Source organism: Amblyomma mixtum, chromosome 1 (assembly GCF_055824585.1).
Source record: "Amblyomma mixtum isolate Tamu chromosome 1, ASM5582458v1, whole genome shotgun sequence".
Classification (NCBI taxonomy): Eukaryota; Metazoa; Arthropoda; class Arachnida; order Ixodida; family Ixodidae; genus Amblyomma; species Amblyomma mixtum.
In genome coordinates, this window is record NC_143012.1 from 4782838 (window position 1) to 4806857 (window position 24020).

General features: G+C 47.5%; 1 protein-coding gene across 5 annotated transcripts in view; it reads left to right on the forward strand.

The window, feature by feature from the left end:
• Positions 1-24020, forward strand: part of LOC149365314 (uncharacterized) — a 101540-nt gene that overhangs the window by 68293 nt on the left and 9227 nt on the right. For all 5 annotated transcript variants that reach the window (XM_089541907.1, XM_089541911.1, XM_089541910.1 and 2 more), the window contains 4 exons: positions 1931-1985; positions 5284-5660; positions 16788-17079; positions 17262-17478. In XM_089541907.1, the coding sequence (XP_089398033.1) occupies positions 1931-1985; positions 5284-5660; positions 16788-17079; positions 17262-17478 (941 nt within the window). The remainder of the gene's footprint in view (positions 1-1930; positions 1986-5283; positions 5661-16787; positions 17080-17261; positions 17479-24020) is intronic.

Sequence of the window (24020 nt, forward strand, 5' to 3'; positions counted from 1 at the left end):
CCTAAGAAATTCTGTAATAATTAAGGAGACTAGCAGTAATAGCTACAAAATTGGAGGTTTGTTTATTTGTCCCTCAGTGGTACAAGGTATCGCAGCGCGAGACAGGACTCAGGAAAAAGCTCCCTAAAGGGAACCCTGCGCCCACTGTTCACGAAACAGCTGTCGGTGAGAGGGCGATAATTTTGCATAGTTTGAACAAACAATGTTCACTGAAGTATTTCGACGGTAAATGATGGCAACCATTGAAAAGCGTAGCAATGCAAATACACAAAACAACGACGTTGTCTCATTGTCTGCACATGCTTAGAGATGTGACAGCAACATATTTCACGAAGACTTTTGACCACAAGTATACACCTGCCTTCGAAGAGGTGCGGGAGAGTTGACTATGCAACACAATTTTACCAGCCGTTTAGTTACATCTTAGCTGTATTCTGGTCTCCTTCACGGCTGACAATTATGTGCAGAGAAAAACCCTCTTGCAACTAAAAAAATGCCTATTTAAAAAAAATGCAGAAGATCTTAGGTGAAGCACCCGATATGTCTCGGCTTGCTGCCTGCTAGCTGTCCCAGTCAAGCCTGTTGTTTCTTTAACCAAACTGATCTCGGAACTTGCTAGTAAAAAGGTAACTGGAGGCAACAATATCATTATTGGTACTTGCTTAATACCGTTAATATTAGTGTTAAAACATTGTCATTGTTTTGGCCAACTAATTGTGACCACAGTCTAAACCGTTCGCAGACCGCGCAGTTTCCTGGAGATTTTAATTTGCGCGAAATCTTAAAAACCTTAAGAAAAACACATGGTTGTGCGTTTTTTTCTTCTTATATGGACGACGCCTGCCATTTTGGGCTGCTGGAGAAATTTCATGACAAACGCCCTCGAGGATTCCTTTCCGAGTATAGACATCGTGCGCGACTCAGTACGTCGTGTTTGAAGATCGAGGCACATACGTTGCACAGTGCCTGACGTGCATCGCTCTCTGTAGAAGAAGTAAGGGTTTTTGTGGAGGGATATTACTGCACAGAGGTGGAGTAATATCTTTTAATTTTTCACAGCGTGCCCAGTCGATAAAATCAACAAATTTTATGCTGCCACAACATATCTTCTCTAATGTTTTTTTCCCATGAACTTGTAACAACAATTGTTAACAGAATTGTGTGCAGTTACTTCAGAAACCCACTACAGAACTAGAGACTACAGAAGTGTACTGCAGAAAAAGACTAAAAAACAGAAAAACCTGTGGTAAGGACAGGAGGACCAATATTTTATCGTATGTTAGCTACGGTTTTATTGTTTTTTATATATATATATATACTAGATAAATTCACCAGAAATTGAAAAACATAGCAGGATTTAATTCACGACGTTTCGGCTGGAGGACCAGCCTCCTGGTCCTCCAGCCGAAACGTCGTGAATTAAATCCTGTTGTTTTTAAATTTTTGGTGACTATCTTATATTGATATCGAAATGACGTCATCTCATAGCGGTAGTGTCACATGACACATTGTAGATGCTTACATGACGGATGGGTGACGTCGCCTACTGGTCATTTGTTATCTACCGATGGTCACGCGACCTCTTTTGAACACGTCACAAGGCCCATTCTCATTTGTTGCAGCATGTGACGTTTTCGTCAAGCGGTTATGTCCTGTAGGTTATGTGGCCCCGTGAATGTGAATGTGTCAAGTAACGTATTCGTCAAAGCTCACGTGACCGATTTAACCACCATCATTTCAGATAAATTAATGCACGACTGAACCGTAGAACACAATCTCTTGTCTCATTCTTTCTTTCACATACAGCTAGAGATGAAACTCGTGTATCACTACGGGAAAGCTGCTTCTCCATTTTTCGTAATGAGCGCTGTTCTCCGTGTTGTTGGCGAATTCCAACGCCTGCTTGGTCGTGCTCCCTGGCGTCTCGCAGGCGTGCTCAGCAAAGTGCGAAGCTGCCTCCTGGACGTGGCCCGAGAGGCTCGCAGGTGCGTCTCCTTTCTACACCTGTCTATTCTTTTGTGCATGTGTGTCTACGTTTCGGTGTTTCTGTGGTTTATTTTTAATTAGACTTCTAATCTACTGATCTGAAAAAACAAAAATGAAAAACTTGGGGCCAGGTGCTAAAGGCAAACAAATGAACTTGACAGGACCGCTGATAGCATCGCTGACAGCATACAAAAGCTACAAGCACAAGAATACACAAAATGAGCTGTGTGTGATGATATTTTCAAAAATGCATTCATCAGTGTAACGCAAGCATAAAAAGCAATTCAACCCATGTAATAAAATATACCCCCATGAGTAGTATTACATTAATAATCTAGAGGCTCAACGACACAGTGTGAACAATAATACATAATTCGAAAAAGAAACATTAAGTGCATGTAGTTGAAAGACGGTGCATACTCTGAATGAACAGCTTGGAAATGCTGGCTTAAGGTGTAGACGAATGGGAGTTTGTTTAGAAAAAAAAAAAAACTTAAACCGCAAACTACCTCGTCGGCACACAGATTTCGTTCACGTTGTACCAGTGAACTAATGGCGAGTGCAGGTCGCCCGAATCTCGGAGAGGTTAAACTATTAGAAAATAACAGTAACGTTTGTACAACATGAGAGCTTAATGCGCGGTTGTTCGCTTTGTGCCGGGACCAACCCTCACGCACCTCGAGGCAGCACCTCGAGAGTATTTATTGTGAGAAAAAAATTGCCAAGAGTTTACGCTCTGCTGCCTGACGGCTTCGACGCAACGAGAGCTCTCGCTGGGTCGACGCCTGGCTGTTGCCACATAGAGTTTCTCAATATTACCTGGAGGGAGACCTGGCGAGACCTTCTGTGCGAATTTCGTAACGAGCGCGTCATCCGCCGCGGAAGGGCCAGCCAGGCGAGGGTTCTTGTTTAGGTTTTCCACTGTCGGCGGCAGCGAGGCTCTCGTCTGCGCGCAAATTATATTTGAATGGTGGGCTCCTCACTTCTTTAATACATTCAACACAACTGTTAGGCTGCCGTATGGAAACTGTCACAGCATTTCTTCGAAGTTTGCCGCGAGCATAGTCGTATTGTTACGGTTGAATCCACATTTCATGCCCAACAATAGCCAAGCCAAGTACAAAGCCTCATCTTCGCGGCATTCCTGCGACTCTCCATGGTGGATAAAATGCACCGCCGCCAGCTTTCTTTCTAGGTAATATTGAGAAGCTCATTGTTTCGCAAATGGCTATAGGCTGCGTGATAGTGTGTGCAGTGCAACCCGGGCTATCGCAGCGGGCGCGTGGTCACGTGCCTGGAACTGGTCACGTGATCAGCCTTGGCGTCATCACATACACGTGACCATCATCATTCGGCCGCGTGACCGCGGACTATGTGCACTGCAGCTGCACTCAAGGCTGCCTATTACTGCTTTCGCTGCAAAAAATAAAATGAAAGCGCTCAGTATGCCGGCAAAGGCACAGACGCACAAACGCAGTGTTTTTTCTATAGGCGTTCACTTTCAAATTTGCGTTTTTTTTTTGTCATCGCGACGCCTTACCAGCTCGCACCGTCTGGCCACTTTCGACAACACCGTTGACGATGCAGATTTTTTTCTGTAAAATTTTTTGTTGCCTATCGAATCGCGTGCCTCAAGTTATTCGGAAGTCAGCAGTGCGTGGAACGAGCGCAGGATGTGGTTTATGGGGTTTAACGTCCCAAAGCAACTCAGGCTATGAGAGTCGCACGAGCGCAAGAGACAACGCTCACAACTAAAAATGTGTGCCGGGTGAAACGTATACATACAATTTTATGTGCACTCCTTTCGGAATTAAATTTTAGTTGTTAGCGTTCAGTCTCGCCAGCATGCCTTGTTGTACGCGGTTGTACTCTTCTGCTGATATCTTGAATTTGGGGCCAACAGCTCATATTCAGTCTTTCTCTACAACTGGCGGTAGTGATAATGACAGCAGTAGTAGAAGTCACTGCAACAATGCTAGTGTCAGGGTAGTACTAGTAATACTAGCAGCACAATAGCAGTGGTAGTAATGAGGCCAGTAGCAGCAGCAGTAGTAATAATGCTAACAGCATTAGCAGAGCCCTTCAGTGCTTTAAAGGACTCTGGTAGTAGTAACAGCAGCAAATTTCACCTACTAGCGCCTCCACTCTGGGATCACGTCTGGGATGGCATTGCGTTGTGGCCACTTAGAATAGGGTATTGCAGGACAACGGGGCGATAGAGTTGTCGCTGCTGCCTCGCTCTTTACGAGGGTGAAAAATCTGGGAGTTTTCTATTTCGTAGCTCCGTTCTCTCAGTTTTCTCCATTTTTTACTGCCTTACATTCACTAGGTCGCTGCTCTTTTAAAGCCATAGTGTTAAGTGTCCGTTTCAGCGTAAAAGCCGGCGTCGGAATTGTGACGAGGAATTGCGGATTGGTCGAGAGGGTCGCGACGTCACAACCACGTGACCAGGCACGGGTAATTGAAACACCGCGCAACGATGCCCCCTGGGTCATGAGCCGGGCGCGGTACCCCTCGACAACTGAGGAACGGACGTTCGGCTTGGTTCAAGGGAGTCCTTGTGCGTGTTGTGGTAAAAAATAAAATAAAACTTATAAAGAAACCTAATTAGAAAAGACAAAACAGACAGTGTCCGTGTTAGCGAAGTGATATCCGAAGAGGAACCCAGGCCGTTTTAAGGGCCCGTTTTGACGGTATCGCGTCTATACCCTAGGGCTGAATTTAAGTGTCTCCCGAATTTTTGCTTCCTTGTATTCTTTTTTACATTCACCTTCTCATTACTATTTTAGACTCTCTTTTTACTGTCTTAGCTCTCGTCTATATTCTGCAACACATCACTTTCTTTAGCCCCGCCGCGGTGGCTCAGTGGTTATGGCGCTCGGCTGCTGACCCGAAAGACGCGGGTTCGATCCCGGCCGTGGCGGTAGAATTTCGATGGAGGCGAAATTCTAGAGTCCCGTGTACTGCGCGTTGTCAGTGCACGTTACAGAACCCCAGATGGTCGAAATTTCCGGAGCCCTTCTCTACGGCGTCCCTCATAGCCTGAGTTGCTTTTAGGACGTTAAACCCCAATAAACCGTTACTTTTTTTACTCTCATAGCTCTGCCATTTTTAGAGATCTTTATTCTTGAGTCATGCTCCGTGTACATATTTCGCCATAGCAACTGCGGAGTTCTAATGCGGTTAGTTTGCTCTCCGCGAAGTAACGACGACTGCATCATTCACACCGAAACATAACATGATTATGCCGGTGCGCTTTGCCTAGCGACAAAAGCGGCAAAAACCAATTATTTTCAGCGACGGAGAGCCGGAGACGGATATTCTGTGCTCTGCTGATGAGGAGGAGGAGGAGGAAGAGGACATTGCTGACTGTGAAGTAATTCCAGATCCGGAAGAGATTCCGGATGAGCAGTTCATTCCGGAGCCGCAGGAAATTCAAGACCCGGAGTTCATCCCGGAACCGCAAGAAATACCCGACCCAGAGTTCATTCCGGAGCCTCAAGACATTCCGGAGCCGGAATTCACCCCAGAACCTGAAGAAGTTCCCGACCCGGATTTCATTCCGGAAGCGCAGGAAGTTCCGGACCCGGAGTTCCTTCCGAGTCCGGAGCAGATGGCCGACGAGGAGCCGGACACGGGGCTTTTCATGGAGGAGCCTTATGACCGTCCCGCCGGTGAGCTTACATGTTTCCTGCTCGTGGTGTTGCTGCTAGGTAGTGGTGTTGGCCGGTTTCGCGGTGGTGTAACGCCACTGTGCCTGATCAGTTTTTGAGCGGCTAATGATTGTAGCAGCGCAGTAAGTCCCCAGTGGAACTAACCACTAAATTCCTTTTATTCTCAAATCATGCGGCCACAGGTGATCTCTGCCAAAATCACTCAAAATTGTTGGCAACTTTCTATTAACCAGCTGAAATTGAAAATAGCAAGAGACGTCAATAAGCGCCACATTAAACACTAAGGAACAACGAGCGCCTTCCGAGCGCTTGAAAACGTACTACCGCGTCAGCTAAATGCCCTTCATTTTGATAATATTGTTCTGGAAGCTATCACATACAAAACTTTCGAAAAATATTTTCTCTTCATTCAAATTCTACTTCTTTTATAACGTTGTTTTGTATCCACAGCGGTGGCTCTGGGATTAGGTCCCTCGGTCACAGGGCCGGAGAGCTCGGCTTTGATGGCGGCGAAACTCAAGGAACAATCGTGTGCTGCGCGATGTCAATGCACGTCAAATGTCCCCATGTGGTCCAATTCATTCCAGAACCCTTTACTACGGGACCTCTTTCTCTCTTCCTTCTTTACGCCGAGAAGTGCGACAGTTGCTGCGTCCTTTCGTTTTCTAAAAAAAAAAGAACAGTTTAATGCGTTAGTACTTAACACGTTCACTGCGTCCTTGGTCACTTGTGGGTCACCTCATTTACCCACATTTTGCGGCCACGAATACCGGATCACATGGTAAAGCCGTGGTACAGATTTTATTGCGATGTGCTCCTTCTTAGGATGCGCATAGGATTGGGCAAGTTGGTCAGGCATGCTAAGGGAAGAATGGCGCAGCATCGAGTAACGAAGACAGCAGGAGAGCGCGTGTGTGCTCCCCAGCTGCCTTCGTTACTAGATGCTGCGCCATTCTTCCCTTCAGCTCCTTCTTAGACCTCACAATAAAATCGTAACCACGGCTTCATCATGTGACCCAATGTTCGTGGCCGCAAATCATGAATAAATGATGTGACTCATCGGTGACCCACGACACAGTGAACATTTTAAGTCCGTACGCAACCAATCTGCCGATTATTTTCTCTCAGTGCACGTTAAAGAGCCCCAGGGGTCGAAATTTCCGGAACCCTTCACTACGGCGTCCCTCATAGCCTGAGTCGCTTTGGGACGTTAACCCCCATAAACCACACCAAGCCATCATTTTCTGAAGCCTGCTATAGACCTTAAAGCAACCAATGTAGGCTACCTAGGTGGCCCCGTGGGGGCAGGTTGACCATCGTAACCTGTCAATCGAGTTGTCAGCCAATTGCCCGCCGTTGCACGTGACTGTTTAAATAACAGGTCGCAGTTTAAACGGGAGAGGTTGCTAGGGAAGAGAAACTGTGGTCACACAAGCCCCACCAATGGCAGCGCGTGCCATCACAGGGCAGTTGCGCATCGCTTAACCGTTGTACCACTGCGCCAGTAGGGGTATGACGACTTCCAGTGATCTATGAATCTAAGGTAGAGGACGACCAATATCACATATATGGGCGTTAACTCACGAGTGATATCGCGTCATAACCTGAAGGCGGAACTTAAGTGCCCATCCAATAAAAGTGCGGCAGCACTAAGACCCCCATTCACCAATTTCACCGAACACTTGTCTGAAGCCTCTTTGACCTTGAAAACCGAGCCTCGAACCGAAACCGAGGGGACTGGAGTGCTAGTGCTCGTAATTCGCATTTGGCCCAACTGCGCCATTTCCTTTCTTCAAAAGCCACTTAATCACGCTAAATCGCCTGATTTTTTTTTATTTCTCTGCTTATTCCTCTCTTGCTTTCCACATGTAAACAACTGTATTTTGCTCGCTCAACCGCCTGTCTTGAGCCTGTGCTGCCTTGTATACAGGGTATGTTCTGTTAATGTGACCCGCTGTTATGCTGCCATAGTGGCCGGGTTAAGCTACCCAAGAAGGCCGCTTTTATTAGGAACACCCCACCATAGCGCAGCACTTAGCCTTCGCGACGAACAGTTGTTCTGCGAAGAGAGTAACTGTGACTAATCCCTTTTTATTTAGTTTATTAGAGAGTAATGGTTTGCCTTTGGTTTTGGCAACGCAGTTAGTTCTCAGAAGGGCTAATTATACACCGCTTTAACTCCTTTCTGGCTGGTGTGTTGAGCGGCACATTCTCCATACGGCCCTCTCTCCGGGCCCTCACGTCCGTTATGACTCTGGTGCGCCTGTGCAACGTCATTCTTAGCAGCAGATGGAGGAAGTATTTGTTACGACGTACTACGAAACAGCGGCGTTGTATATCCCGGAGGGAGTCCCACCAGAAGGTATCGCTCCAAAGCTGTCTCGCAGATTAATAGAGACTGCCGGAAGCCTAATATTCGAGCCGCACACTTGAAATCGCCGCGGCGCTGCTCTCGCTGAACACCGCTCTATGCCACGGCGGCGCTGGCTGGCTATATATATCTACATATATATGTGTGCGTGTGTGTTTGAGGTAGGCGGAGCGCGGCGTTTTTAATTAGTCGGGGGGTTCGTCGTCTCGCCGCAGCCAGTGTTCACGCCTCCGTGGCTTCCGCCGGGAAGGAAGCCCTCGCGGCGCGCTTAGCAGCCGCTGTGCATTTCGCGCGTAGCTCAGCCTAACGGCGCGTGAAGACGACGACGGGTTCCGCAGTGCGCATGCGCTTCTCGGTCGGCGCATGCGTATAGGGGATCGAGCGGTAGAGTGAAATAGAAGGAGCTGCCAACGGGGAAACTGGGCTGCCGGCCATTCTACCGCTGTAGAGCTGCTACTGCTGCTGCTGCCTTTGGTGAGGTTTGTTGCGGTCCTCTCGATTTCTAAAACCATGTCCCTTTCAAGGGGAGTACACGTGGAAACGCTGACTGGGCCGTTTCTTTTTTTTTTTCCTTTTTCTTTGCGCGCCCTTTTCTCAGTTCCATCTGAAAGTAAAAAAAAAAAACAGTGGGGTAGCTGTGCTGGACTTGTCGCATCTGAGGCCCCTGGGGAATTAGAAGGTGGAAAGGAAGATGAGTTCAGGGAAAACAAAGCGTTACGAGGCGGGTGCTGAGCAGAGAGACCTTTCACAGAGGAACAGGAACGAAGGGAAAAAGAGGAGGGGGGAAAGAGAGGGAGGGAGGGAGTGTACAGCGAACAACGTACCGGGAGCGGAGTACCGGATAGGCCGCAGCGGAACAGTGGGCCACGGAAAGGAGGTGCAAAGGAGCAAGCAGCCAAAGTGAAGAATGATAGAACAAAAAGCAGTATTGTGAGGACGAGGGGCGAAAGATAAAAGGATCGCCTTGGCTTGGGGAGCAAGGCATTGTGAGAAAGTGGCCCCACGGAGGTGGGAAAGTACGGAAGAAGACTGGTCGAAATATAAGGCGTGGAGTGAACGCCGAGTGCAATTAAGGCGAAAAGGGTGGGAAGGAAGGGCAGCAGAGAACTGGAGTTTAAAAACATAAAGGTTAAAAGGAGAAACAAAAGACAAAAACGAAGCAATGGAGGGCGAATTTTGAGAGAAAAAAGTTATTCTGGAAAAGGCTGGATGAGAAGATAGAGTCAGCCTCACCCTCCCTCCCCTGAGCACGAACGCACACACATACTTCCTCAGTCTGAAACTCCAACAAGCGTCCTTCGCTGCTGCTGCTTCTGGCTTCCGGATTTCTTTCCGCGCCCTGAGGTAAATTAGATCCGTTCTCGATTCGACGACGTCGACAGCAGTGGGAACACTCCTGTCTCTCCCTCTCCATCTACGTGGCAGTGACGCTGTGTTTCCTTACAGAGGCCCGCTAAGCCCGTGCACAGAGGAAAGGGAAGAAAAGGGTGAGGGCGCTAATCGCCTTAGCAGAACAGGACAGCGGAGATGGAAGGTGCGTCATTCGGGGCGGTGAAAATCGAAGTAAAGAAGCGAGCTTGAAAGAAATTGTAACGGAAATATTGTTTCTTTCGCTTTTGTAATGGAATCGCGTCGCGCTCGCGTTCGCCCCCTGGCCGCAAATTAAGGCGCGCGAAGAGCGGCATATAGCTGCTACTCTTCTTACACACCTTTCACTCTTCTTTCTTTCATTGCCTAAGCTGTCTTTTCCTTGTGCTTCACGTCCTTGATTCGGTCGGGTCTCGTTGGGGAGCTTTTGTTCTCAAATCGAGTTGAGAGCTGAGGTGTCGGAAGGAGGGGGGGGGGGGGGGGGCGTGAAAGGAGGTGTGTCGGCTGTCGTGTTCGTACCCCGCCCGCATCCTTCGTTTCTCATCACCGATAAGTCGGCTCTCCGGTCTCGCTTGGTCGTCGCCGTGTACTTAAGGCCTGTTGTGCACCAGCTGTGCGGAGTGGTCTGTCGGAGTAAATTGTGGCGCACTTTCAGTGCCGTGACGTGAGGTAAGATGGTGCTTGGGTGGCTAAAACAGGAAAGGTGCATAGCTGGAGTTCGAAGGCAGCAGAGGCCTTTCTGCTGTCGCCGGTGTCTGCTGAGATGTATGCCAGGACAGTGTAATTTCTTTTTTTTTCTTGCTGCAGCGATAACCTGTTACATAGCAGTCGGATGCTCAAACCATTAGGCCGCCGCTGCGGTGAAAAAAAGTTCCTAGAAGGTTATGTGTGATGCATATATAGTTATCCGCGATGTTTATTCCATGTAAATGAGTGTCCTCTTAATTCAACAGTTTGCTTATCATGCGTGCTTTTTCGCCACTAACAAGAACAGTAACGCGGACTAAAGGATTCCTGTTTCTTGTGGAGATAATTTATTATGCGAGATTTATTTATTTATTACAGACACCTGCAGTCCCGAGAGCATTATTGCAGGGGGGGGGGGGGGGGACACAATAACTTCTGCTCATTTGGCCGAAAGTACACATAACAGAAATACAATCACACAACTAATAGATGAGGAAAAGCATGCACTGCAGGAAGACAACCACGCTCCACAAATAAAATGACACTAATGAAATGAAAAAGACACGTGCAAGACAACTGCGCGCCACGTCACACATCAGATAAGAATGCGCGGAATTGACCTTCCGTGCAGCACTCAGTGACGCCGGCTGGTAGCCTGTTCCACTCATTGATCGTCCGTGGAAAGAACGAGGTTTTGTAAACATCTGTGCGACATTTAATCTCTCGGATCTTCCACTGATGATCAACTCGTCTAGAAAAAAAGTGAGGTTGAAGCAGATACCGGTCTTTGTCAATGCTCAGCTTTCCAAAATAGATGCGATGCATGATTTGTAATCTCAAATGTTTCTTACGGTTAGTTAAAGATTCCCAGCCAAGGTGGTTTTTAAGAGACGTGACACTAGTTGAGAAGCTGTAATCATTGGACACAAATCTCGCAGCATTATTTTGGACGCGCTCGAGCATATCACATAAGTAAGCAAACTGAGGGTCCCATACAGGGCAGGCATATTCAAGAATTGGTCGGATGTAAGTGAAATACAGGAGTTGTTTGACATTAGACGGTGCTTTATTGAAATTTCGTTTTAAGAAATAAGCATTCTGCAGGCATTGCATGTAGTGTACTAAACTTGCCTCGTCCATGTTAGGTTAGATGTAAAATAAACGCCGAGGTGCTTATATTCAAGTACTTTTTGCAAGGGAACATTATGTAGTGAGTAATTTGTTTGTAATGGAGAACGCTTTCGAGTGAAAGAGACAAATTGGCATTTTGTGGCGTTCAAAGACATTTGCCATTTTGAGCACCAGGACTGGATGGAATCCAAGTTTCGCTGTAGTTTTAACGCATCAGAGGAACTTTCCACAACATGGTAAACGACACAACCGTAAGCATAGAGCCGAACTTTGCAGGTAAGATCCAAAACAATATCATTGTTATAAATCAGAAAAAGAAGGGGTCCAAGAACAGACCCCTGCGGTACACCTGAGGAAACATTTACATAACCTGAGTGCGAACCATTAATCAAAACACGCTTCATGCGGCCCTGAAGATACGAATGAAGGCAATCGATGACACTGGGGTCCAGACCAAGACAACCTAACTTATGTAATAATAGTAAATGAGGTACACTGTCAAAGGCTTTCTTAAAATCGAGAAATACGCAATCTATTTGAGAGCTACGGTCAAGGGAAGAAACCAGATCATTACTAAACTCAAGCAACTGCGTAGTACAGGAAGAACCTGTCCTAAATCCATGCTGAACTTCTGTAAAATACTCATGAGAGTCAAGATGTTTCATGACTGTGCTATATATTATGTGCTCCAACGTTTTACAGCACACACTGGTTAAAGAAATCGGTCGATAATTAACAACAGAGCTTTTTGAACCACTTTTATGCACTGCTACCACATTAGCAGTTTTCCAGTCATTTGGCAGATACGCCAACTTGAGTGATGCTCGTGAATAACTTAAGTGACGCGCATAACTTTAAAACAAAGTTAGGAACGCCATCAGGACCACCGGCAGAAGATGAATTGATATTACTAAGCAATTTTAACACACCTTGGTGAGTAAAAACCAATTCAGACGTGGTTTCAGTGACAAATTCACGAGTTAACGGAAGTTCTCTGATGTAGTACATTGGCGCAAAAGAAGACTGGAAAAAAGCATTAAAGCAGCATGCCTTATCACCATCATTAGTAATAACTTCACCATCGTGGTCTAAATTCGGTATTCCGACTGGTTCACGTCCGTTGTGTTTCAAAAACGTCCACAATTCTTTAGGATTATTACGCAGTTTTGATCCCAAGTCATTTAAAAAGCTATCCTTAAGAGCTTTAATTTCAGTTTTTAGTGTACTGCCAAGAGCACGAATCGACTGCAATACTGCAGGGCACAGATTTTTTTTTTTTATGATTCTAGAAGGCGATGTTTTTTCCTGATAAGCCGTCTGGTCTGCCGTATGATCCACGGTTTGTCGCGGCGGCGTTTTCCGGAAAGGCTTTTAGATGGGATATATTGATCAATTAGGCATTCCAGCTTATTCTTGAATACTTACCAAAGGGAACTACAATCTAAATTCTGGTTAAGATTAATAAACTCAGGAAGGAAAGGCGCAAGTTCGTTTTTCATTGATGTATAGTCTCCCTTATTAAAAAAGAAAACCTTTCGAGGTCAACCTCTTGAAATTAAATAGGGAAAATGTCTAACATTAGTGACAACACAACTGTGGTCGCTTATTCCTGGTATGACCACAGTGTCACGCACTACTAAAGGCCAGTTGCAGAACAGTAAATCTAACACTGAAGATGAGTGCTCAGTTTCTCGTGTAGGTTCAGTGACGTACTGATATAGGTCATTAATAGTAATTAAGTCATAAAAGGATGAAGATAATGAAGAATGATTCGTACGAAGAGGTTTGTAGTCTACCCATTTGAAATCAGGCATGTTGAAGTCCCCACCAAAAAGAAAGTCATTGTTTAAGCTGAGTAGAAATTCGGACAGCGAACTGAAAGCGACAGGGTGGTAGCGGAAGGAGGACGGTAGACTGAGCCAATAGCCAAATTCTTTCCATTGTTTAGGCGAAGATTGCACCATACTGACTAGCAGCCAAATAGAGGCGCTATTATTAATGAAGAGCTAAAACACTGGTCAACAAGTAAGAACCCCCCCACCATGCAAGTGTCGATCGCTACGGTACGCGTCATAACCAGTGGGAAATACTTCAGAGCTGAGAACGGAATTATCCAGCCGTGATTCAGTGCCAGTTATAACATGAGGTTTTACAGAGGAAACAAAAGTAGCAAATTCATCAGTTTTATTTTTGATACTCCTGCAATTCACGACGAGAGTTATCAATTCAAAATTTGATGACGCCAAGGGCACAGATTGAAAGGTGGGCACGAGCAGCGGAGCGGGCAGTTGCCTCCCTTTCTGTCATTCTCGAAGCTCGACGACACGGTCATGTTCAAAATCATAGACAAGGCACTTTTTGTTGCCGAGGAGCTTATCAAATCGTAACATGGAAGGAAAAGCCAGGTCACGTGCGTATTGGGAAAGCCTGAAGCGTGCCTTTCTGACTGCGGGCGTGAAGTCTTCGCGTATGGCAAACTTAGTGTCCTTTAGCTTAAAGCCGCACGATAAGATATTGTCTTTGACTTTATAACTACAATATTTAACGACAATCAGTCGGTGCTTTCCTACTCCAAAGCGACCTATTCGATGAGCCCTTTCGATGCTTTCAGGTGGAACATTTTGGTTAAGATGCGATGAGAAGAATTCGCGCACATTTTTGTCAGATTCAGACCAGCTCTCTTTTGAGGAATCATTTAGACCCAGAATAAGCAAGTTATGCCTGCGGGCAAGTTAGATGTTCAACGCCCACAGGTGCTGCAGCCATGAGTTGAGTTGATCGCCGACTGTGGTCGCTTTGTGCGATGTTTTAAAAGCTGCAGGTGGGGCCAATTTGTATTCACATTGCTCTTTCAAACATCGGTATGGATCGAGCTTTCTTTTCTTTTGGTTTTATTGTTAACGGCATCATTTTACGTTATCATTTCATGGGTATCATTTATCGACCTAATAGGTACTATTTCATCTTCAAACGCGCCAGTTATGTTATTGAAGAAATAAACTGATCTTTGTAACATTACCAATTTCAGTAAGCACTTTGCTGAGATACTGAAGGATGCTACTGCTCACAGCAAACACTCCACTGATTTTTAATGAAACATGGAAACCAATCAATCGTTTTTCAGCTGTCCTTTTATCGCGCGAACTTGATGCGGTAACGCCGACTTTAAGTACTGCCGCACATTGTTATTTGAGGGCAATTCTTTCTCTTGCTGGTAATTACAAGTTTAGGTATTTATGAACGCGCAACCTGGTCTTTCCGAATTGCCACTTGGAGTAATGAGTACGAGTAAATAAAACAGATCGCGTGGGCGGATTAACTTCCACGCTTACCGCGCAACACAGCGGAGAAGCGCATTTCCATGTTCATATTGAAAACAGCATATCTTGTGCATTTAAAAATTATGAATTGTATTTTATGAGTTTGTAGCTTCCGAAGCGCGGGTTGCCGGGCTAGTTCGTGCACATTCCTAATCGAAAAACACAACTCATATAACAGATTTTCTGTAATGCTTGTGACCAACAACTTGTAGTAACAACAGAAATTCTTGTAGCACAACAGAAATTTTGTGCGGTTATCGCAGAAAAGGGCAACAGAACTATCGACAAATAGTGCATAAAAAACTACAGTACTGCAGAAGAATACTTCAAAACAAAGAAAACAATTTGTTGGTGCGAAAAAAACCACAAAACATTTTTTTCGTATTTTAAACATGGTTCTGTCGCTTTTGTTCGACTGGCTTACTTTGGACGGGCGAAACCAGTGTTCGTATTCGCTGGTTTCCATCAAATTTAGATTTAGTTCATACATATTGTAGCTACAGGTAAACGTAAGGGATAAGTTCTGTTTTGAAGATAAAATATGAATTTCCTCCATTGCCTCACCGGAATCTTAGATCCTGAAACACCCGCCTGCGTTCAGTTACGGCAATCGCATGCCTTGCTGTGGATTTATGGCCAAGCTGTATACCTTGGGTGTGAGGACGTTACGGTGGAGGGCTCCTAATTTCGACCACCAGTGGTTCCTAAACGTGCACTGACATCGCGCAGAAATCTTGCCTATTTGCATTGTCCACTTGTATACGCAAAGAGAGGGCTGAGTCGGGCTGGTTGGTTCATGTTGAATGGTATACGGCAAAACAGCGCTGACGGACGGGACGGATGAAGATGAGACAAACACATGCGCTGTGTTTGTCTCATCTTCTTCCGTCCCGTCCGTCAGCGCAGTTTTGCCGTACCATTGTATACGCAGTCGACTGAGCTGGAAATAGCATCTTTCACTGCGACCTCAGGAGCACCAGAACGCCTATATCTACACAGTTAGAGACGCAAGTAATTCGAACTTCCATAGAATACATTATAAAGGCGCGAACAAACACATGACAGTCGGCTCGAGTTACTGTAGAGCGCGTGGTCATAGCTTTGTGGTGCCTTTGTGAAGAGGTGGTATTGCAGTGTATATTTTTATTTTGCAATGGAGGCTGCTTGTTTACTGGATACGCGTGAAGCCATCACATGAAAAGTTTAAGCGGTCCACATATATTCCCCTGAGAATAGGTTAGTACACGTTGCCCGTAGAGGCTGCTAATCTTCTGAGGGCCGCAACAAGCTATAGAAAACCTTTTCTCGATGACAGTGTGGACGTATCAGTTACCACAACGCGATGTCGGGTGCCCCGAAACGACAGCTGCCAGAGTGCGTTCCGTCCTATGAGCATTTTTGCTAGTCTCTTTAAGGGACACCAAAAACACGTAAGCGAAGTAAAGAACATTGTGTGAGCAGGAAGCAGATCGTTGACTTTGGATGACATGCTTATGATGTCATTCAGGACGAGCTCCAAACGCGCAGTTTTGCGATTACCACCTCTCCATATTCACCCTGATAAAATGATCGCAGCGGTGGCCTAGTGGTTTAAGCATTAATTAGCTTTGCACATGTGAGGTGCGGGGTTCGATCTCCAGTGCCGCCGGGTACCCGGCTGTGATACAGGGGCTACGGGCTTTCTATTTGCCTGGTTCTCGGCGTTATTAAGGTGAAATTCTTGGTAAATGGGATTTCGCCGCACGTTGAGTAGACGATAACATCTTGCGCCATGGCGCGCATGGCCACAGATGTCCTTGCGGCATTAACATTCATCAGTATTATCAATCCCAACAAAATAATGTACATACAATGAGTGACTTGTTATATATTTAAGTACTGACAGGACTGGCCCTCACAGATACGAATCGCGAATCGCTGGGTGCATTTATTCTGTTTATTATAGGGTCTGACCCTGCGGACCCGTTATAAGATAAGTTTATTGAGACAAGTACCAGTGTCAGAGATCGGCGAAAAGCCAATGAAATGCCAGGCAAGGCGCCATCCCCTTTCCTAATTTGAATTCCTTTCGAAAACTGGGGACAAGAAGCCTCCAGAAGGAGCCCTCAAATTAATTGTGCATTAACAGTGGAGGCCGTAAGGAGAGACCTTTGTATTACTCTACACTTAACTTGGGTTATGTCGGTGATTGTGATGAGCGTGCGCCCCTATCGTCGCTGCGCTTCTCTTTGTGTGCGTGTGCGTCCGCAGCGACCCCGGCGTCTAGACTGCTGCCTGACTTCCCCACCAGGGCAGGTGAGGAGGAGGAGGAGGCGGAAGAGGAGCGGTACGAAGCGGGCGCGGACGCTGAGCTCTGGCGCGCGCGTGCCGTCTCGTCAACTGCGTCGTTCCTTGTGACTTGGGCCGACGACCCGGCGAGGGTCGCCGCCTGGCGGCCGCCGGTGTTGGCGCCTGTGCCAGGACCCAGCCGGTGGGGAGACCGGGGCCTTCTCCCGCCGCCTCTGCTGCCGGTGCGGACGGCGGCTGCCCACGGTCACTGCGGGTAAGCATGCCTGTTGAAGAGGCTGGCGCCCTGGCTTCATCAATAGTCTCTCGTAGCCCTCTTGATAGGGCGGCCGCCAGCATTACCTGTGTTTTTCATGCTCTTTGAACATGAAATACGTCACGCTGGCCCGCCGTCATCTTCGCGTGTGGGACGCTGCGATGTGTGTTCCCTTGTCACAGGTCGTGGCGTGAGGAGGCGGGCCAGGAGTCTTCGCCGCGGCCGTCTTCGTGGTCCTGGTCGTCGGGGGCGCAGTCAGCGTCGTGGCCCGATTGCCGACGGCCTCATCTTCCGCTGCGGCAGATGCTGCAAGCGCCACCTCCTCCATCACATCATCCACCTCCTCCTCCTCCTCAACTTCCACATTCGCAGGAGGCCCCGCCTTGGCTGCGTACCTGCGTAAGCGCATGCTTTTTAGTGCCATAGCCTCAAAACCCCCAATCTCAGATTTCGCCGATGTTGGTCTCTCTGAAGCCTGTTTGTGGCAGGTGGTCCACGTGCTACGTTGGACACCTTGCAGCAAACTTATCTGCCGTCTCAATGCGTGGCTGTGTCATACAAATACGTCGTCACCAACACCACCCTGAGCCCAGTTGCACTCACTGCTAGCGCAGTACGGCGTCCACAGCAACCGTACTATATCCACGCAGGTGTCCTAATCGAATCTCCGCACTGGGCGCTTTGCAGTTTTTTGCTGTGTTTCCCGCCCTGCGGCGAAAAACTGTTACCCTGACGTACCGTCCTTCGCCCATTTCGCCCGTACCGTACTTCGTCCAGATGTCTCCTCCGAGTGAATTTTTCCCTCGTGGGTTCAACCGGGATGCGTGAACCTGAATTCGTCCTCTACTTAGCGGTGTCCTCTTGCCGTCTCTTACGTTGTCTATATCGTTGTCCTTTCTGTTAGCTGACCGTGCCGTTCTCAATTTCACCGTTTAGTTTTCAAATTATGAAGAAATGGAAGGAAAGATATTGATCTCCGTCCACGTAATGGTAACTAATGTGCCCACATTCAGAAACCAATATTAAAATTTTGCGCGCAGCGTTAAAATCTGGGAAACCGGCGTGTCCCGAGTTCGCAGCAGTTTGCATTTGGTCTACTTCGTGCAGTTAGTCCGAGTTGTGTGGAAGACCAACTGGACGGCCTCGAACCCTAACTTGAAGGCTCGGAGACAGTGAACAATTTTTGATCCAACAAATGTCTCCCTCTTTTTCTCGCAACATCAGTGAGAAAATGAGAGACGACGAATCGTCGGACGATGGCAGTGAGACACGCCTTCGCATGACCCCTTTTCTCTTTCTCTTCGCACAGATTTTTCTTTGAGTGATGCCAAGCACTTTGACCGGAAAGCGCTGGCTGAGAACATGTTGACATCGAACTTTGTATGCAAGCTCCTTTGACTAATGAGTACACAGCATACAGTCGGCATGTTCGCGAATTCGCGACCTTAACCAGTAAAGAACTATACGGACGCTAAACCCACCTGAAGAGTGGAGTGCGATAGCATTATATTGTCACGTTGTAGTGACGGCAATCCAGCAATCAGGAAGATATCAACAAAACTTGCAAACGAAGCTCTTTATTTGGGCTGACTTGCGCCCGCAAAAGAACTGAATCACTCGGCGGCGGCGTAAGCAGCAAACGTGCTCATCAGTCGTCGAACTACGAATGCCCGCCGCTCGTGGCACCGCTCAATTTAAAGCCGGCGAGGAAACTTCGAGATAACAGGTCGAGATCATCTACAGTAATCTGGAAAAACGTAGATGCAGCTCTCCTTGCCTGTGATGAATCGAGATTAGTCCAGTCGCTTCTCGCGTCACAAAAAAAAAAAAAAGATAACACCCCTTTCCTGCGTCCTTGAGCGCGAACGGACGGCCTCTATAGGGATACGTGGCAATATATCACATTTGTCTCTGCTTCTTCCGTGCGTGTTGGCGTCAGTTTCGTTGCAGTCGTCGGTGCATCAACCGTGTCATATTTGAACTGCTAGCTGCAGTATCAAGTGCCCGCCATGCTCTGGCGGCTCGTGCATTTGCACATATCGCATTATTTTTTATTTCTGATCTCGATTTTCTGTCTAGGATGCTGTCATCGCAGCCCGTTTGGCAGGTTGTAATGGCTTCACAAGGCGGCGTGACCTTTCTCGACCAGTCATCAGTTAATTGAAGGTTGGTCACAATCTGGTGGCCGGGTTGACACCTGCCGCGGTGGGCAGGTTGTGAGGACGTCACGAGGTCACGTGACTCTCTCGACCAATACGGGTAGCCCATCAGTGCTTGTTCCGGTCATGACGGCGTTTTGGTGTGACGACAACTCGAATTGTGTCGCAGTAAAAGTTAAATCGTTCGTTTTCAATAATAGTCCCTCAAGTGAATACGGGCGGGATACAACCTTGACATACTTTAATATAAGCTGATGTATATTTCTTCACTCAGTAGTGGCCCAAGGTCCAGAACTGTATATCTTGTGCGTTCCTTTTCGTGTGGACCGGGGGTTACTTGTCGATCCTGCTTCTCTGATTGCGGGTCTTAGCTGCTAAAGCTGCACTGCAGGGCCTCGAGGCCCGCCGTGCCATCGGAAGACGAGTCCGGAGCGGTATCGACCACTTCGGATTCTTCATTGCTTGCAAAAATCTCAGGGCAAGCGGAAATATTTTGCTTCTTCTTTTTTTTTTTTTTTTTTCATTTCGACTTCATTGAATATGGGGCTGCAGCGGCCGGCATCGAATCCGCGAAATAGGTCTCAGCGAGGTTTAAAACTGCCTACCTTTGTGCCGAGCTACTGTCCGTCCTCTGCTCAAGCCGCTTTTGCTATTTTCTTGCACGAATCAAACGCGTAAGAGAAAGCAAATACAAAGCAGAAGCAACGAAGGTGCTTGTGCAGAACGGGGAACAAAGCACGTGCTTTCTGGCTCGCGCTTCTTTCGTTCCTGGTTTTGGTTAGGATTAGTTTGGTTCAGTCATAAGCCCTGGTGGGTGGGCTTTATTTGTATACTTCTGGGATTTTGAGAGTAATCAGCTTGTAAGCGATCATAAACTGCTGCTGGCTACGTTGCACTTTGCTCTGTTCAGCAGGAGACTAGAGCCGCTCCTGAGATGATCGGTTTGCGCTCGACGTCGTCATTTATTTCGTCTAAAGGCACTCAGGGTTCCATTAAGCTTTTGGGGAAGCCAGAGATAACCGGTGTGTGCGAAGTTGAGTGAAGTGTTTTGGCGGAGACCATTCGTTCTAGCTCTTTTTTTTTTTTTTTCTAGTTACAAGAATAGCTCTTGGCTGCCTCTTAAACGGGATTATCCAGGTACTAGTGGCCCTGGAGGGCACTGAAACGGGAAGGGTCGGTGGACATACTTTCCTAAAAGCTTAACTGAATGTACCCGTGCTCTTTCACTGCCGTTCACTTCGTTACGTTTGTTCCCTTGTCGCGGAGTAAGGAAAAACTGAAAAGAACAAAGCTGCAGAATGGGCTTTCCGTCTTTGCGTTTCGCCTCTTCTCACTTGAGTTGTGCAATTGTTTCCTTTAGCGCACACTGCGTGCACAGACCTGACAGGGCTGGAAGGCACAGCGACGCCCAGAGGATTGCAGGCTTTACCTGCGCCTACGGCGCTTTCACAGTGGCTGTTCTCAAGATATACTTGGATTGTCTGCTAGCGTTACATTCAGAAGGACTGAGGTTGTTACAAGCTACAAGTAGGACTAGCCTTGCTTAAGCTGCTCCACCGGAGCAGCGCCTAAATAATAACCACGGATTGGAATTTCTGGCTCAGCTAGGTGACCCTAAAGATTTCAGCAACACTGTTCCCACTTCGAGTTATTGATCACTTCGCTCATGCACTACCATAGGCTAGCCTTCCTGCAGTTTTTGTAAAAGACTGAGGAACGGCTCCTATATCGAACCCCACCGTGAAGACCCGCAGGACAGGAGTGAGAATAGATTTAAAAGCCTTGTAAAATTCGCCTGAAATTCCGTCAGGACCAGGGGTTTTTGAGACAGGTAACTGATCACTTTCATGTTCTACCTCTTCCTGCGTGAAAGAGCCGCTAATAACAGAACAATCGTCTTCTGATAAAGGGCTCACTAAGGTGCTGAAATGGGCCAAAATTTCCGAATTATGCGCAGCAGGAAAAACGCTAAACAAGTATGTGTAATAATCCACAAATACGGACATCACCTCATTTTTACTGGTCTTTAGTTTGGCATTGGACATCATCCCCGAAATAAACTTTGCAGTCGCCTGACGGCGCTCATGAAGCAAAGCCTGTCGTGTCGGGTGGTCACATTGCAAATCACTCTTGGTACGACATCGAACACGGGCACCCCTGTAGCGTTCTGTATCAAATCTTTGTAACTCACTTTTGCGACTAGCAAATTCATCCGCATATAAGCCAGGTACTTCGCATTCCAATTCATACAGGTGGTACAAATTTTTCCTGAGTGTCTGCTCCTGATATTTCCTGTAAAACGACCTCAGGGAACCAATTTCTATTGCTGTGGCACGCACGTCTTGATTAAACATTTCCCAAGCGGCGAACAACGACATCTTGCTCGAAAAACAGGATTCATGTTGAGAGCGAACACGAATGACAAATTCTTCATCATTAATTACAGATGAGTTCAGCTTCCAAAGCGCCGATTGTAGGTAACGGACATTTACGAAGGATTAGACTTTTTACCGGATTGGTTTCCTCTCATGATGCGCTGTATATCCTTGCCGGCCTTTTAGTGCTGTTATGTTTTTTATCAATTTTGTGCCACGTAGCGCCTACCTAGGTGCTCTGTAAATAGTTTTTGTGTATACACACGCACACACACACACACACACACACACACACACACACACACACACACACACACACACACACACACACGCACGCACGCACGCACGCACGCACACGCACACGCACACGCACACGCACACGCACACGCACACGCACACGCACACGCACACGCACACAATCCTTTCTGAACCATGTAGAGTAAATTAAATGAAAGAAAAAAAAATTCCTGGTTAGCTTAGTTTGTAGAGCGACTGCTCCGATGAAGCGGTGGTCACGGGTTCGAACCCCATACCAGGACAAATTTTTTCTTTACGAAGTTTCTATGGGAGGTGTATAGCTTTTCTTTGTAGCCGTGTGACTGCGCTTAGGTGGTTGCCGATTAGTACTTACTCCCTTATTAGTCCCCACTCACTACGCGCACAAGTATCCAGAAGAGCCTGCAGTTTCTACTGTCACCATGGCCGGTTCAGAAATCTGAAAGTATATTGGCAGGCGGGGAGCGTCCATCCTAATTATGCGGTTCCCCCGCGGATAAGCGATGGTTTGCCTAGAACGTGGCGTGTACCATTCGGTCACTCAGTGTGCACCCGTCTGTCGGTTGTGGAGTGCTCGATTACGCACCCTGTTCAACTCCCGGGCTGCGTAAAATGCGCATTACTAAGCAGCCTCCTCTTCCTGCTGTTATGCAGCACCGGATGTCCACCCGTTCATTCACGCCCCGTATTTGACGTCACACTGAGTAATCGACGTGTCCGCCGACGGGTGTGCGCTGGAGGATGATAAGGGTTCAAGGAGAAAAAGAACAAAGACATCTCAGTCTTACTACGAACTACTACGAAGGCGGCAGTGACCCCCTTTTCCACAAAAATTCTACTAAGCAGCTGTGGTCGTAAAATAAACATGAAGTGAATCGGCTTTAGGAATAAAAACAGTCCTAGTAAGTGGGCGTTCGCACCCAAACATGATTGAGCACAGATTGAATCAGTACAATACGCGAATACTCCGCGGTAACTAGGTCAGAGGAGGGGGCGCAAATTGCGAGGTTATTTGGGTTATTGGGTATGCTGGGGTATTCTGGTTTTATTGTTGGCATAATTGCTGGACTTACGAGGTCGTTGCTCTGGCGTTTGGTTATTTCCCCACGAGATGGAAGGCTGGCCAGTAGTCCGACCCGCGACCTCGTAGCTATAGTTCATCATGCATAGTAAAAGCCGTTACTAGTAACAGCATCACAACTGCTGAGAGCCATACTTGAGCCACAAAGGATTAAAAAGGTTCGGGCTATAATCCTGAGCCACAAAGGATTAAAAGGGTTCGGGCTATAATCCTTCGGGCACCAACCGCGTAGTAACAACCACGTTGAAGGACATAGCTTACACCGTGGTAACAACTGTTAGCCCCTCAAAGAGCAGCCATTACTTTCTTAGAGACTAACTGCAAGGAGACATCAGTCACAGTCAGATGAGCGCGTTCCAATTGGCAATGGGGTGCAGTTAATTCCATTTTGCTCATTATCTGCTTAGGTGGTGATGGAAACATTTCTTGCCAAGCAATGCAGAGGGGGCAAACCTTGCCTTCCCTTACATGGCACGAGGCAACCCTTAGAGGGTTGCTCTTAAAGGGCAATGGACAGCCCTTGGAAGGCTATCCGCTTTAAGGCGTCGGTAATTATCCGGCGCTGGTCAGCAGCAGCGGAGCTGGCCAGGAGAGTCTCCCCGTATGACTCCGCCGTGGTTGGGGACGGAGGGTGTGGGAAGGTAGGGCATGTGAGGAGAATGTGAATAAAGTCTCCCGGTTTCCTGCAGAGCTTACAGGAGGAACGGAACTGATCGGGGTAGCGGGCATGAAGAAGAGTAGGCTAGGGAGCAGTACGGGTCTAGAGTCGGCGCCAGTGGGAGGCCTGGGTTAGGGTTAGGGAGGAAGCCGGCGGTGCGTAAACGCGCCGGGTTTCTCGGTAGTGGGTAAGGATATCTCTGAAGGTAAGCAGACGCTCCCGGGATGGCGGAGGGGGACAACTCCAGCCCGGAAGGTGAGACCTCGGGCGAGGGAGTGGACCTTCTCGTTACCCGGGAGGCCTGCGTGTGCGGGGGCCCAGATGAGGGTTACGGGGCGGGTGGGGTGCCAGAAGCGTAGAAGTCGAGCCGCGGTGCGGGATACCAGCCCTTA